The following is a 15847-nucleotide window of genomic DNA, read 5'->3' as shown; positions in this document are numbered from 1 at the left end:
GCAGAAGCCACAGTCAAAAGGTCAAAAGGTGGTCTTTACCTCCCCAGGTGGCTTGATGGAGTCCTCTCCAGAGGATGTAGAGGAAGAGTAAGATGGCCAGGGCAAACTGGGAGATGGTGTTGGCCAGCGCTGAACCCCTGGGGAAAACCAGTAGCTGTGGGTGAATACTGTGCTCCACCCTCTCCACCCTGGCCTAGTGAGTTGGGGAGCCATGCACCCCTCACAGTACCCTCCTCCACCATAGGCCCTGAGGTTACTTCTGTTTAGGGCGGTACCCCCTTCATTCTGACAGCATTTTCCAGAAGGCCACACCCACATCAGCTAAACTACCCTCTCTTTCCCTGGAAAGGCCTAATGCAGTCTCCCCCTGCCCAAGAGGAAACTGAACTTACATCACCCCAAGATGCAGCTGATAGAGAAACAGATAGTTGGTCAGGGCGTTGACAAGGTTAGCTGCGATGCCAGTCACAATCTGAGGCAGAACGATGCCCTGGAACGAGATGTGAATGGTGCTCACCTTTACCTGTGGAAGCTCCAGGGGGCTTGGGCATAACAGGAGCAGCCCCCTGAAGATACCACCCTGCGCCTCTGACCTTCCCACTGTCCCCTCCCACTCTCAGTTCTCCTCTTTGCTGTGAGTAAAGGTGGGGGAGAGTTCTGGCCTCCTGTGGGTAGGTACTGAGAAGGCAGCAGAGAGGGAAGAAAAGCAGGGATCCTCTTTTTGGATCCTCTTGCTGTGCAAGAGGGGCAGAAATCTCGAGATGGGCGGTGGCATTTGCAAGAGGTTGGAGATAAATGATACTCTCCCACCAAAACTGGAATTCAGATCCAGACCAAAGATCTTGTGAAACTACATTTCCTTCTGAAATGGATCATGGGCTTCTTCATAGTGGATTCTAAGAAGTAGGAACAGGAAATATGTCCTCCCTACCTCATGCCTTGCATTAAGAAGCTGGGGAGGGGCTGGAGAGATGGCTCAGCAGTTAAAAGCACCAGCTGCTCTTCCAGAAGTCGCAGGTTCAATTCCCAGCACCCACATTGCAGCTCATAACCGTCTGTAACTTCCATTACGGGGATCCAATGCCCTCTTCTGGCCTCTACTGGCACCAGGCACACATGTGGTACACAGACACAATGTAAGGGAGGGCTGGGGCCTGTGATGACAGCATTAGGAAGATGGTGGCAAGAAGATCTTGAGTTCAAAGTCATCCTGAGCTAGACAAGGGGACTCTGCCGTTTTTTATTTTTATTTATTTCATTTTTACTTTTTTTTTGTCAACTTAACACAGACTAAAGTCATCTGAGAAGGAACCTCAGCTGAAGTGTGGCCTCCATCATATTGGCCTAGGGGCATGGCTGTGGAGTGATGGCTGATGTGAAGGGCCAGCCCACTGTGGGCGGAGCCACTCCAGGCAGGAGGTCCTGGGTTGTATAAGGAAGCGGGTTGAGTAAGCCTTGAGAGCAACCAGTAAGCACCACCCCTCCTGGTTCCTACTCCACTTCTACCTGAGTTCCACTGGCTTCCCTTAATAATAAGCTGTGATTAGGGCTTTTAAGTCAGATAACCCCTTTCCTCCTCCAGTTTGGTTTCGATCGGGGTTTTATCACAACTGAGAATAACTAGACCATCTTGTCTTCCAATAGAAAACAAAACAAACAATACAAAAAAACTTAGAGGAAATGGAGCCTTTCTTAGTGGTAGACCACCTGCCCTGAGCAACAAGGCCCTGGGCTATACCTCCAGCACTGTAAAAAAAAAAAAAAAAAAAAAAAAAAAAAAAAAAAAATTAAATAGAAAAAGCAAAAGAATATTTAGGGCATTGTCTTAAAATTGCATTGGAGAAAGGATGTCAAAGCCTGCCCTCACATGCATTAGGAGGGTGATGCACAGGAGCTGTGCTGATGGAGCGGGGACACTGGCCTCTTGCTTCCTCAAAGAGGCATCAGCCCCCACTTCTTTGAATGCTGCTCTCTCACTGAGATCTTGATGTGAGAATCATAGGCCATCCAAAAATTTGCTTTGGAAAACAGAAAACACTCTACTATTGCCTAGAAGATCAACGTCACCTGAGCTGGGGGTAGCTCAGTTTGTAAAATGATGCTTGTCTCACATGCCCAAGAGCAACTCCCATCCCCAGCATAAATAAATAAATAAATAAATAAATAAATAAATAAATAAATAAATAAATAAATAAATAGAGGTCCTCAACACAGTGATCTGCATACACCTACCTCTATACCTCCCTCAGCTTTACAGTCTCCAAATGGAGAGACCTTCTCACCCCTCCCCCCCCCCCCACACACACACCCAGGGCCTTGCTGTGTTCTGAGCCTGCAAACTAAAGCTTTCTTTAAACTTTATCTGGTCATAACCATCTGTAAACTACTTTTATAAGGCAGGACTTCACTATGTAGCCCAGATTAAATTTGAACTCATAATCCCCCTGCCTCTGTGTCCTGAATGCTAGGATTACAGGCATGCACCATTACTCCTGGGTACTTCACACCTCCTCCTGGTCTGGTGAGACACCCCAAAACCACTGGGCCCTCGGTACATGAGAAAATAAATAAAACTCAACTACAGCTTTGTCCCTGACTGTCTCCAGCTGACAGGACCAAGACTAGAGTGTGACAGTTCATGTGAGCTCCATGTTCACAGGGAGAATGAGCTCCTGGTGACTTTCCTGTAAGGGAGTTTGTAATCAGCTTTACATCTCAGGTGTGGAAAAGCAGCCAGGCTGCACTTGAGGAGTCCAGGGTAAGCAGAGAGTAAGGAGCCTGGTACATAAGATGCTACTGAAGTGACAGGAAGTGAATTCAGAAGCCCAGTAGGAAATCGCCTAATGATGGCTCTTTAGGTAAAGGTGCTTGCTGCCTTGTTTGATGACCTGAGTTTAATCCTAAGACCCATGTGGTGGAAGGATAAAAGTGACTCCCACAAATTGTCCTCTGACCTCCACACACATGATGTGGCACACACACACACACACACACTCAAAAGGTAAGATAGATAGATAGATAGATAGATAGATAGATAGATAGATAGCTTTCAACAGAAAGAAAATGACAGACAAGACCCACAGGACTTGAAAAGATAAAGCCACAGGGTCAACGGCCTGTGATGGACAGAGTAGAGGAGGGAAGACCAGAGGCCACCAGCTATAGAGTGTGGAGGAGGCAGCAGGCCAAGATGAAGTCATGTGTGTGACATGCTCCCTGTTGCCTCAAGGCAGCTAGTTCTGAGATGGGTAGGGGAGCCACATGGATATGGATGACAACTGGAGACATGCAGGAAGCAGCTGCCTTTCTCAAGGAGGCAAACGGAGGTCCAGAGCTGTCCTCTTTCTTACCAAGGTCTTCTCAGATCAGCCTGCAGATCTGTGTCTCCTGTCTTTCCTCTGTTCCCTTCCTAACCTCTGCCCTCTTCCAGGAGAGTATGTTCCCCCAAACAAGCAGTATGCTTGCACTAAAATGTTCCTGCCTCTCCCAAAGCTCATGGCCTTCCCAGTCTACAGAGCCCACCCATCATCGTGTGTCCTGCTCCCTCTGGGCAGTTCTTTCTTCCGATTAGACCACTGTCAGCCCACCATTTTCACAGCTCTCATCTCTGAACCACAAACTGCTTTCTTTTCTGCCAATGCCCAGTGCCCAGAAGATATACCACGCTGCTCTAGCAGACTAGCCAGCCTGCTCCTCTCCGGCCATTGTGAGCTGTGTCTTCTCAACTGTAGCATCCTGACTACACTCATCACTCCTGCCTGGGGATTGGTGTCTGACACTTGCCGTCTGGGAAGACTCCAGAGTCCCGCTAGCCCACCATAATTCAGGTCCCAGTCCCAACCCCTCTCAATTCTCTAACCATAGGTCCTCCCCTCAGCCTCGGCTACTAGAAAGTGTCATGCCCACACTCTCTGTCCCTCCTCCATCCATGAGATAGAAGGTCACCACACTGTCAAGAGACAGAAAGAGAAGCAGAAGCCACTGTGACATGTTGCAGATTGTACTTGGTTCATGCAAGGGTCTAGACAGAGAAGAGACACTCTGGAGAACAATTAGAAATGTTGTCCCCATCACCTGTGTTCAACTAGTTCAAGTTCTTAGCTCTAGCCATAATAAAGCATGATACCTTAAGAGTATCATACCATCATCCCTGCCTCCCTGGTATACACACTAGAGAGAGCCTGCCTGTGTGACAGGGGTGTGTGACCCAGTTCCTCCGTTACCTCGGCTTTTCTAACAGGAAGTCCACAGTCCTATATCATACACTGTGCTCATACATCCACCCGCACCGAGTCAGGGCTCCCATTCCCAGGATCTTTGGCCATTGCTTTTTGCCGTGTAAGCAGTCTTCACCATTCTCTGTTCACAATACAATTTGAGCCTTTACACCCGCTGCCCCAGAAAGTAGCGGCCCTCAGACAAACTGAGAAGAGGTGTGGACTCCCTAGACCCAGCCAAGCAACTCTGACCTTTAGCCCTTTAGACACCAGACAGGCCTGTCCCACCAGTAAAGAGCCAAAGAACACAGACATGCTAACCTTTATATTGCCAATGGCAATATTTCCAAGTGGGAACCAGATACAAACTTTTAGATCCAAAAATAATGCTTCATTCACTCCTTGATGTCACTTATGATAGCTCCCCACAGCAAAGTCCTATGTGTATAACCCTGAAATCCTCTTTCAGTAGCTTCAGCAGGCCAGTCCCTTCCACCCTGCTCCCCCTGATTCTCTCAGCCCCCTAAAGGAAAGAGGGCAGCCCACATTACCTGGTTGAGCAAGTATTTAACTTGTAACGTATAGAGAAAGGCTGCCTACAAGAGAACAAGAAAGCAGGGTTAGTTCTGCATCCTGACCATACATCAGAGATCTGGTGCCATGGCAGGCTTGTCCCCAAGCCACCCTGGCTGCCCTTTGTTCCACAAAGCCTCACCGAAGCCTGGAGCAGGTAGTATCTGCTCCAGGGGCTTCATGTAACTTCTATGTAAATAAACACAATCCAAGAAGTTCTAGTCCTAGATTAAATGTGGAACATCTCCTAGAGGTTCATGTGTGATCCTCAGGCAGACAGGCTGTTTGGGGGAAGTTGTGGAACCGTTGGGACGTAGAGCCTTATCTGGGAAATACAGGGCCATGGGTTCTGCCTGACCACACTACAGACCTGAACTCTAACTTCTTGGTGGGCCATTGGACTATAAGCAAGCCTTCCTGAGCTTCTGGGGTCACTAATAGGAGCCAATCACACTAATCATGGGACTGTGAGCTAAAAGTAAGCCCTTATCTAAGTTGCTTCTCTTGGGTATTTTTGTCCCAGCAATAAAAGAAATACACCCTCAATTCCTGTCTAGCAAAAGGAGACATTGTCTCCTTAGGCAAACACTGACATCCTAGTGGATAGCCCAGCTATCATCTTATTTAGAGGGATAATGAAAAGATGTCACATTTAAGTGGTTTTATGGGATAGGGCTGGAGGTATAGTTCAGGTGATGGAGGACTCACTTAGCATGCAAGAGACAGAGCTCCAACCCCAGCAATGTAAAGATTTAAAAAAATAAAAAAAGGAAGAAAAAAATTTTATGATGAACTAAGAAGTGCAATGTCAATTATGAGGGCAAAAAGCCACCATTATGGCAGACTGTATTTCCTGTATTTCTCAAATTCGCACACACAGAAGACTATCCCCATATGCAACCAGATTTAGAGGGTGATTAAATCAAAAAGAAGACACTGAGGTGGGGCTCCGATCCAATAGGACTGGTGTGGTCACAAGAAGGAACAACCGTGTGACATAGGAGCACAAAGCCAAGCCAAGGACAGAGGCCACAGGGAAACTACCGAAGTTAACACAGTGATCCTTGACCTCCAGCCTTCAGAATTGTGAGGAAATAAATTTCTGCTGTTTAAGCCTCTGGTCTGGGGCCAACACCCAACCCCTCTATCCAATTAAGTAAGCTTAGCTTTAACTGTTCATTGACCACCTACAACTTGTTATTAAACATTAACACACTCTTGATCATGTGATCACACACAACCATCTAAAGGTCAAAGTGATGCTCTCAGAGGTTGAGATGGATAAAACTTTACCCCTTAAAATAAACACTCTGAATTCTTCTCTGGATGCCCCAGGGTGCTCCAAGTACAAGAAGTCGAAGCAATGGTCCCCAACCTAGAGTTTCTTTGTTTGGGGAGATGTAAATGCTGATGTGTCCTTAAGGAACATAATTAAAGGCACATGTCTGTGGTGAGTCAATGTCACCTGTGAGAATTATGTCAGACTGAGATCATGACATTCTAGATACTTTTCACCCAAGGACCAAAGAATGGAGTCTCTGACCCCATGCAAACTCACAGGAAGCGCTGGGATGAAGATCATGACGTAAGTCTGGGTGAGTCTGTACAACAGAAGAGAGCAACAATGAGGACAGAGGTCACCTCCCCCCAGGAAGAGTCAGAATGGAACAATGGACATTGCTGGTGCATTCTCGGCTCCTCCTAAATAAATGGACACCAGCTGTTGGAGCAAATACAAAACTATACCCATCCCATCATCTTACCTGGACTGCCTTCCTGCTCCTTCCAGTCTTAAGATCTGTGGTGGTGATTCTGAGCCTCATGCTGTAGCTGGGCAGTCCCTGGGTATGGGGGCTGCCCAAGGCACTACAAGCTCTTTCCCAAGTCCCTCTACCCAATGAGATATCCAGGCATGTCTTCAGATAGTGTCAAATGCCAGTAGGTTCAGAGCTACTAGCATGGGGCAAGTACTTTTCAAAGATCTTAATCAGTTAAGCCAGTGGCTCTTATACATGGCAGCTCACCCATGGAAGATTTGAAAGTTATTAATGCCCAAGCCTCACCTCTACCAGTTAAGGATCTGGGGATGTAGAGACTAGAGGCCTGGAGAAGTTATCTATAGTACCACAATTATTTTAATTCCAACTGTGGTCAGAAATCACTAAGTATTAACAATCCACAGACTGCCATCCCAATGGGAAGATGTTTATGAATGCAATTCCACTCAAAACTCTGGACCCTGGAAGCCAGTAATGAGAGAGAATCCAGGTGTCACAAGCCAGATATTCAAGGTATCGAGGCCTGGGAAGGGTTAGTCAAGATCAACTTAAGCTCACCTTGGTGTGAGACCCTGGCCTCTGTCACCCCGAGATGCAGTATGGATGGATGCCTTTGTTACTCAGTATGGATGATCTTTCTACAGAGATGGTGTCCTGCCCACTCTTGCCTTACCTGGATACATCCGGGTCCTGTCTAAAGAGCAGCAGAATTTGCTCGGTGTTGATGAAGAGTGCCCAGCAGGGGAAGCAACAGAGAAGCAGAATGAGTGTCCCCCTCTGCAGGATAACCCCTACATGCTTCAAGTTCTGGCTCCCGAATGTCTGAAGAGCACAAGCAAACAATCCCATTAAACAAAAGTGGTATACCCCAGCTGACCCTCAGAACCCTTCCATCATGCCTCATAAGGAAGCAGGTGGCTTGGCCATTCTCTCTAAGAAAAGATCATGTGGTCCATTGAGAGTTGAGCTTCCTGCCCTGCCCAGCATCACATGTATGCTACACATAGCTAGCCCAGGCTAGGACCCAAGTGGCAATGCCATGTTAAAGGTACCATCCACTTCTAGTAGGCTGTCAGGTTTGCATTGCCTGGAAGCTTATTAGAAATGCAGAATCTTGGGCCTGATTCCAGACCTACTAAAGCAGAAACTGGGCCAATGGCCAGCCATGTGGGGCACTGCCTCCTACCAACTCACGGAAGTCAGAAGGTACCAGTGTCTCTCAGTTCTCTGTCCAGTAACATCTCTGGGGGAGCTTTCAGACCAGCTATGGAAGGGAACACACACCAGTAGGACTAGCAAGTACCAAAGGCACTCCACTTAAGATGGCTTAACTTTTCAACTCCAAGCTGGTGTAAAGAAATGCAAGCATCGTAGAAACCAACCTTGAAGTTTTATTTTAGATCATCCCCTGGGCTGGGGATAGGAATGTGGTCCTCTCATTCAGTTCTGGGCAGCCCAGAAGCCACAGTTCCCACTCAGCTATGGATCACGAGGGACCAAGCTGTGTTCCGTGCTGTTGAGCTGGGATGTCTCTAGGTAAGGGAGAGCCAATGTATCTTCAACTTAGGGTGCTTTCCACTTAGGATGGATCTATCCAGGTATAACCCAGCATAATCAAAGAACATCTGAATGCCATCTGGAATACCAGCCCCCTGGAGGATGCTGAACATTCACCAATAGTCCTGGGTAGGCCCAAGCAACTTGCACTCTGGCAAGCCCTCTAGATAACCCTGAAGCAGACTCAGTTTCAGATGCCAGGACTACACCAAACTCCAACATAAAAGTTATAGGAGAAACTTTTACACAGTTCCCCTGTTTGGTCAAAGGGGGGGTGAGGCAGTCATGCAGAACAGAATAACACTTCTTCTTCTTCTTCTTCTTCTTCTTCTTCTTCTTCTTTTTTTTTTTTTTTTTTTTTTTTTTGGTTGTTTGAGACAAGATCTCTCTGTGTAGCCCTGTCTGTCCTGGAATTTGTTTTGTAGACTAGGCTGGCCTCAAACTCACAGAGATCCACCTGCCTCTGCCTCCTGAGTGCTGGGATTAAAGGTGTGTGCCGACACCGCCTGGTCAGAACAAAACTTTTGCCAGGGTTGAAGGAACCCCAGCCACACTTCAACAACAGCAGTGAGAATGGTCTGCAGCTGGCAAAGGGTGGTAGGGACTTGCTGCTCTGAGTTCCTCATCTGTGTGTGCATGGGACCCTCCATCTTATGGTGAGTTCCTCCATCTACACCAAAGAAAAGATGTCTGGAGTCCCTGAGAATTCGGTCACCACCGTTTACCTGGGAGATGAGAGTGTCACAAGCTGAAGATAAGCCGTGTCCCACTGAAATGCCTGTGATGTTGATAACCTAGAAGATAACAGGGAGTGAGCTAAAGGGAGGACCATTCTCTGTTCTTGTAGATCAGAACCACAGTGTGACCGACCCTCCCTGAGAGCACCTGCTCAGACCCCTTGGATCCGATAGATAGAACGTATGCAAAAGCTCAGAGAGGGACACCAAAAACCCAGGCCATAGTTAATAGTATAGCATTTTAAAAGTCTTGGCTACTTTGCACTTCGACTTCAGAGCTACCGATACCTGAACACAGTGTGACACAGCAGCAGTTTGGAGCTTCGTCTGCTCACTTCAGACTCAGGACCAGCATCTCTAATCCAAAACTCCACAATCCAAAATGTCCATAAATCTGAAACTTTAGCACTAGTGTGACAAAACACAGAACCTCAGATTTTGGCACAGTTTGGATTTTGGAGTTTCAGATTAGGTGTGTTCAATTGGTTAAAGTGTACAAACATTCTAAAATGCACAGAGTAATTCAAGACACTCCCATCCTTCATTTCAGATAAATATTTCAGCTGTGTGGCCTGATCAAGCCCCTGGACCCCGTGAAGGACACAGAAGTAAATGTCAAGACCGGAGCCTGCTGGAGACCTTGCCTGTGCACCTGCCTTCCCTGCAATCAGGAAGTAGCTTGAGGGGTCTCCTGCTTCTACCTCACTAAATCTGTAGCAAGGTTCACTGGGACAACAGTTGAGCCCGGCCTGCTGAAAGGGCTGGCTTATCTCAAGACCTCAGTCCGTAGAAACCTGCTTGAGGCTTAACCGTATGTAATTCTATATGACCTCAGATTCAAATAAGGAATTGGGGGTATTGCTCAGTGGTAGAGGGTTTGCCTAAAGACCAGGCAAGTAGGAACAGGTCAGGACAAGGAGGGATAAGGAGAACACGAATATACCCCATAAAGAGCCAGAGTCCACATCTAAAGAAACATATGACTAACTAAACCAAATAAGTTGATGGGGCTCTTGACCTTGCATGGCTAGTTACCAATTCCTGGCAGAGACTGGTGGCATATCTCCTTGTCTTTGAGGATTGCATCCACCACAAAGAGAATTTGGGGTACCTGCCAATTTCAAGTTTGAATCTAAACCCTACCTTTCCATTCTATTTCCAGACTAGGACTTGGATCGGAAATGCTGGAATACGGGCAATGTACCACCTCCTAAGCACAGCAAATTTCAACACAACTGTACAATTCCCTTTTCCCATTCTCAAATCTCGAGCTCCAGGAATCACACATCAGATGCTACTGGGAGAATGCCTTCCACTGATGGCCTCATCCAACTCACTAGGCCTGGGAATCTGCACCATCACCCCCCAAAAGCATAATTCCTAAAGCTGCAGCCCCGCCGGCACCCTAACTTTAGCCCAGTGTTTCAGAGTCCTGACCCCCAGCACTGTGAGTGAACACGCAGCATGATTCAAGCACAAGCACTGGGATGTTGTCATTTGTCACAGCAGCAAGTGGCACAGGACAGACAGCTCTACAAACCTTTGTGGAAAGTCTTCTACATACCGCGATTGCCAGTGTGACCGCATCCAGCTCCAGCTTGCCCAAGTGGCCGCAGAACACTGAGCTTATGAAACTAATTAGGAACATCATCAACTGGGCCAAGAACTGAAAAGAGAAGAGAGCAGGGGTCAAGATGAGACTCAGCCACCACAGTTCGAGGGAGAGCTTGCTGCTGCCCATCCAGTTCCCCAGGGAAAGAAACATGGACACTGCTGAAAACAAGCGTACGATTTAAATACAGCATGCAACGTGTGTGCTTGCTAGTTTCAGCTCGACTTGACACAGGACAGAATCATTTGGGAAGAGCCAATCACTCTATTGAGAAAATGCCCACTCCAGATTGGCCTGTGGGTTGTTTTCTTGACGGATGATTGATGTGGGAGGACCCAGCTCACTATGGGCGGGGTCACCCCCGGGCTGGCAGTCCTGAATGCTATAAGAAAGCAGGCTGAGCATGCCATAAGAGCAAGCCGCTAAGCAACATTCCTCCATGGCCTCTGCTTCAGTCTCGGCCTCCAGGTTCCTGCTTGAAAGTTCTGCCCTGACTTCTATCAACGGTAGACTGTGATGTGGAAGAAAATATGACGTGAAAATACAAATAAACCTTTTCCACCAAAGGTTGTCTGTGGTCATGATCATTTATCACAACAGAAAAAAAATAAAAATAAAAAAGTTCCCAGTGCAGAAGTTGGAACCAAGGAGTGAGCTATGGCTGTAAAGACCCCAACCGTGTTCCCATGTCTCCCAGAGGACTGTGGAAGACCCTGGAACTTCAGACTAATCATTATGGGCTCTAACCCTCTGGAACCATAAACCAAAATAAATTGCCTTGGTCTTGGTGTTTTATCATACAAAGACTGAGGCACAGTGAGATTATTCAACCAGGCATCAGAGCAATCTGGGAGTTCACATGAGGAGCCCCGGCTTTACTGAGTGCCTCTAACTCTCTAATTCTGTGATGCTCAGCTATGACGACAGATACATCCTCGACCACTGAGCCACCCTGCCTTACATTCCAATGACTACTGTCTCTGACACAAAAGCTGGGAATTTGAGCTAAGTTCATATAATTCATTTGGAGTGCACTTTCAAAGGCCATGAGGCCTGCCGCAGCTTTGTTAGGAGTCTACTAATAACTTTGTTCACTACCCAGGTTGGCAATGGAGCACAGCCAGTACCTGCAAGGAACAGGGTTCTGGAGCAGAGATTTGCTGACTCTCCGCTCTTGGCTTCAAGGTTCTGAGTGAAGCTTGGCCACAGACATAAAGTCACCTGCAGATATTCAAAATGCTCCTTGGCCCATCTCAATGTATTGACTTAGGAGGTTAGTGGGGTTGGGGAGTCTGCACTTCTGCACTTTCTCTACCCCGGTGCTATGCAAAGATTCATATGTCCAACGATCGATTGTACATTGAACATACCCAAGAACTGCAGAAAGGCATGTTGCTTCTAGACAAGGATTGGTTCTCCCACATAGCTCAGGGGCTGCTGTGCAGATAGATAGCAGTGAACTGAAGTGGTCATAGCTTAGACAGAGCCAAACATAACACAGAAATTACCAGGATAATGCAGCGTGCCGCTCTATGGGGGAGCATGCACTTAGTACATGAGAGATCCTGGTTCACTCCCCTTCACTCATGTCCCAAGTTAGCACACTGACGGTGGTTCTTTCCTTCTTTTTATCCAGGGATAGCGCTCATTTTTTCCATCAGGGTCACAATACACAAACCTGGTAGCAAGACCCTTCCTGCCTTGCAACTTAAGATAGGAAAAGGCGGGTGTGCCCGGGCCTGGTGCTTGGAGGGAAAGCAAGTAACAACCTGTTTAGAGGCCTATGCAGGTGCTCTAGGAGGGCCTAACTCATCCTCCTTCCTGCAATGGCCTGAAAGTCCACTTTTAACAACAATAGCACAGCAAGGAGCCCAAGCTAACACCTGGGACATTCTTCCTTTTACACACAAGGAAGCTCAGCCTAGAGTCATAGGACTCAACTCAAATCACAACAGTATGTTTGAAGTTCACAGTGTATCTGGGATCCCCATCCTATGGTCCCCAGTCTGAGCTCTCTCTGCTGTCCCACCTTGGAAGGCATAATACAGTCAGAAAAGATGCGAGGGTACAATTACATATCTGAGCACTTCTGCACAGAGAGCTGAATAGGCACTGACCTCCCCACAGGGGCCCTTGAGCTAACTAAAAGCAGGGTAAAGGCCTGGCATCTCAGCCTTCACGTTGTGTCTGTGTCCTTTACTTGAAACTAGAATCCTTTCTGCTGTACATATACGCATGTTAATCACTTACAGAGTACTGCCCAAGAACTAGTAATACCTAACCCATCTAGCTCACTCCCTTGAAGGATAAAGGCACAGAGATAAGGGCAACCGAGGCATCTCACTGTCAGCTTCCATAATGCCCTGCTCCCAAGGCGTCTGAAAATCTCCAGTCATGTTCTGATCCTTCGGTCATCTTGGATCCCAAGAACAACAGAGCCTCACAGACAGATCACTCATGGGGGTGGGGATTACCTCTCAAGGGACAATAATTACTCCCTAGAGGAAACATATGCAGGAGTATATCTTATGGAACCAGCAACTTGTCCTCTTGACTGATGATATCATCAGAGGCACATGGCAGAGCTGGGACTGAAATAACAGCCATACCAGTGTGTGAGAACTGCGATGTCTCAATGACCCTAGTGCTCACTGGTCCAAGTGAGCCACCCCAGCTCAATGCCTGAGACCCACATGGTGGAAGGACAGAGCCCGCTGCAGCAAGTTGCCCTCTGGCCTCCACCAGTGTGCTACACACGGGAGGGGGGCGGGAAGAATAAATAGATAAATAAATGCAAAGAGAAAGAAGAGGACAGAGGCTCGGGAGGCTCAGAGGAGGTTGGCTCGTACACCCTATTTTCCAGGGGGCCTGGGCCGGTAGGGCAGTAGACAGCCCTTAGGAAGTAGGGGGTGCCCAGGCATGAAGATGGAGGAACCAAAAAGGGCTCCATACACAAGAGACTAAGCTGACCGGGACAGAAATCTTGATGGCAGTCTTGCAAAGTAGTCACTGGGTCACCTGGCTCCTCCAGCTAAGGACTTCAGGGAAAATTCCCTGAGTAACTCCCAAGTGATCTGAGAGCCCCTCCCCCACTTTCTCTGTTGGTCCTAGTGGTTTTTATTCGTTTGTTTGTTCGTTCATTTGTTCTTTCTTCCTTCCTTTCTCCCCCTGTAATGAGTGTGCATTGTGCTGGTGAGAAACCAATGACATATATGTATGCATTCGTGTTCCCATGTAGGAAAAGGAGCCAGTTCTCCTCTATCAGCCTAGTGCTGGGGTAGGGTAACCAGACAGGACAGGAGCTGCAGACAATGCTGCTGCTGCTGCTGCTGCTGCTGTTGCAATTTTTCCTTTTTAAATTTCTGTAGCCCAGTATGGCGTGGAACAATAAGTAGCTCTAGTCACCTTCTGCCCCAGTCTCCCAAGCACTGAGATTCCAGGCTACGGCGGCGACCACAGCACACTTGACTCTAAGGACGCTTTTCCAGCAGCAGCTCCGTGAGACTAAGTTGAGGCAAAGCTGGCCACTCTTCATTTTATGGACAGTCGAACGGAGCTGCTCTAAGTTCATGGGGTTCCCTAACACAGCTGAGAAGATCCATGCAGGAACTGGACTTCAAGTTTGGAGACTGAGCACCAGGAGCTCTTGTCCACAGAGGGTTGTGAGCTTCTGTGCCTCTGCTGGACCTGTAGCTGATGGCTTCACCCTGGGCTTTGATCTCGCTTCTCTATGCCCTGTCATGTGTGCCAAGAGGACTCAGGAGCTCCAAGGTGCTTGAGTGTATGCCTCTTGGCCAAACGCTTATTCACTCTGAGACACATTGCCAGATTTTTTTTTTTTTTTTTTTTTGACGAGAGAAGCGGCCTTCTCAACCTCGAGGACGAAAAACCGCTACACTGGCAGAGAACAGGAGTCAGCACAAGTGTGATGTGGTTCTGTGGTTCTTTAAACCCACGTTGTTTCTAAGAGACGAGGTTGAAGGAGACCTAGCCTAATGAGTAAAATCAACCTCACTGATAAAAGCACGTCCTACCCAGAGGGAACCTCATTAAAACCTCAGATTTTGAGCACAGTGCTTAGTGGAAGAGGAGCGGGCACAGGATGCCTCTGCGTCGGACATTGGCTCTAGATTCCAAATAGTTTTGGAAGCCTGATTCCAAGGTGACAATTCACTTTCCTGCTTCATGCCTCTGCCTGGAGAGAAGCCAAGTCTGAGTGGTTTTACTTTCAGGAACCCCTAGCTACAGGACACACACAGAGAGGCACCAGGCTCTGCACACCCATAGCTGTGTCCCGCCGCCGGCTCTCCCGGTCCCCCAATCCCGCCAAGTCAGACCCTGCAATTTAAATAATTTAAATAACTGGTCCCCTACTCCTCGGGGACCGGCCTGCAGCCGAGGCCACCTGACTCACCGCAGGACCTGCCAGGACCAAGAGCGCCCGCAGCTCCTCTTGGAAGCCAGACAGCAGCAGGCAGCGCAGTCCACGGCGCTCGGACACGGCGTCTGCGCCTCCGGTCCCGGGAGCGGGCTCCTCCGGGAGCTCCATGTGCCTCCGTGCTGTTGGGGAGCGGACGCGGGCGCAGAACTGGGACCCACAGGTCGAAGACTCCAGTCCCCGCCCTAGGCCGCCTCCCCTACGCCCGCCCAGCGCCGGCCGAGTATCTGCGACCTTGGATGCACCCCTTGCCCCTGTAACCCCAAGGCCCGCGCGTCTCCAAAAGCCAGCCAGCGCCCTAAAGCAGGAACCCAAAAGTTTGCAGAAGTGCTGAAAGCGAACGAACTGAAGAGCGCTGAGGCAGGGACCTTCCAGTCTCTGTCGCTGCAGGGGAGAGAAGGGCACTTGAGAAATTTGCGGTATGGAAGGACTTAGAGTCCTGAGACAGGATTCCACTATGGTCAGCCAAAGGTCCGATCGTGGTTCCGCTGTGGCCAGCCAGAGATCGGATCTAACAGGAGTGGGTGTTCGAGGTTTCTGCTGTGCAGCTTGTGGTCAACTCAACACACACTTTGTTATGGGTTTAGACTTCACGATTTTTTTTTTCTTTCTGGACAATTGTTCCATTAAAGTACTACGGGGGGGGGGGGGGGGAGAGGGAAGCAAGCCACACTTCTCAAGTAACACAGAAGTGTTCGATGGTCTTGGATGGTCAGAGACAGGAGACACAGTGGCAGGAATATGCAGGTTCAAGGGACACCTGCAGCCTTGAAAAATACAGGCTTGTCACCAGGACCTTATTCTCCTCGTCCATCCGTAAACTCAAGATGCATCTCCACAGTACCACCCATTTGTAGCCCAGCACAAAAGAATTGCCTCAGATGTTAGACCCAAGTCAAAGGTGACTCCTGTGAGAGAGGCTAAAGTCCCTTCTG

The 15847-nt window shown here is 48.4% G+C and overlaps 1 protein-coding gene across 1 annotated transcript in view; it reads right to left on the bottom strand.

Annotated features, from left to right (window-relative positions):
* LOC117711294 (multidrug and toxin extrusion protein 1) overlaps positions 1-15105 on the bottom strand; it is a 34929-nt gene extending 19824 nt beyond the window's left edge. Inside the window, exons 1-8 of the mRNA XM_034506855.2 lie at positions 14889-15105; positions 10427-10528; positions 8851-8919; positions 7242-7390; positions 6349-6391; positions 4769-4813; positions 393-490; positions 40-137 (exon numbers count right to left, since the gene is read on the bottom strand). Of these exons, the coding sequence (XP_034362746.1) occupies positions 40-137; positions 393-490; positions 4769-4813; positions 6349-6391; positions 7242-7390; positions 8851-8919; positions 10427-10528; positions 14889-15023 (739 nt within the window). The 5' untranslated portion in view covers positions 15024-15105. The remainder of the gene's footprint in view (positions 1-39; positions 138-392; positions 491-4768; positions 4814-6348; positions 6392-7241; positions 7391-8850; positions 8920-10426; positions 10529-14888) is intronic.
* Positions 15106-15847: the final 742 nt, after the last annotated feature.

Source organism: Arvicanthis niloticus, chromosome 6 (assembly GCF_011762505.2).
Source record: "Arvicanthis niloticus isolate mArvNil1 chromosome 6, mArvNil1.pat.X, whole genome shotgun sequence".
In the NCBI taxonomy this organism is placed as follows: domain Eukaryota; kingdom Metazoa; phylum Chordata; class Mammalia; order Rodentia; family Muridae; genus Arvicanthis; species Arvicanthis niloticus.
The sequence above is the reverse complement of the archived record's forward strand: the minus strand, read 5'-3'. Positions and strand labels throughout refer to the sequence as shown.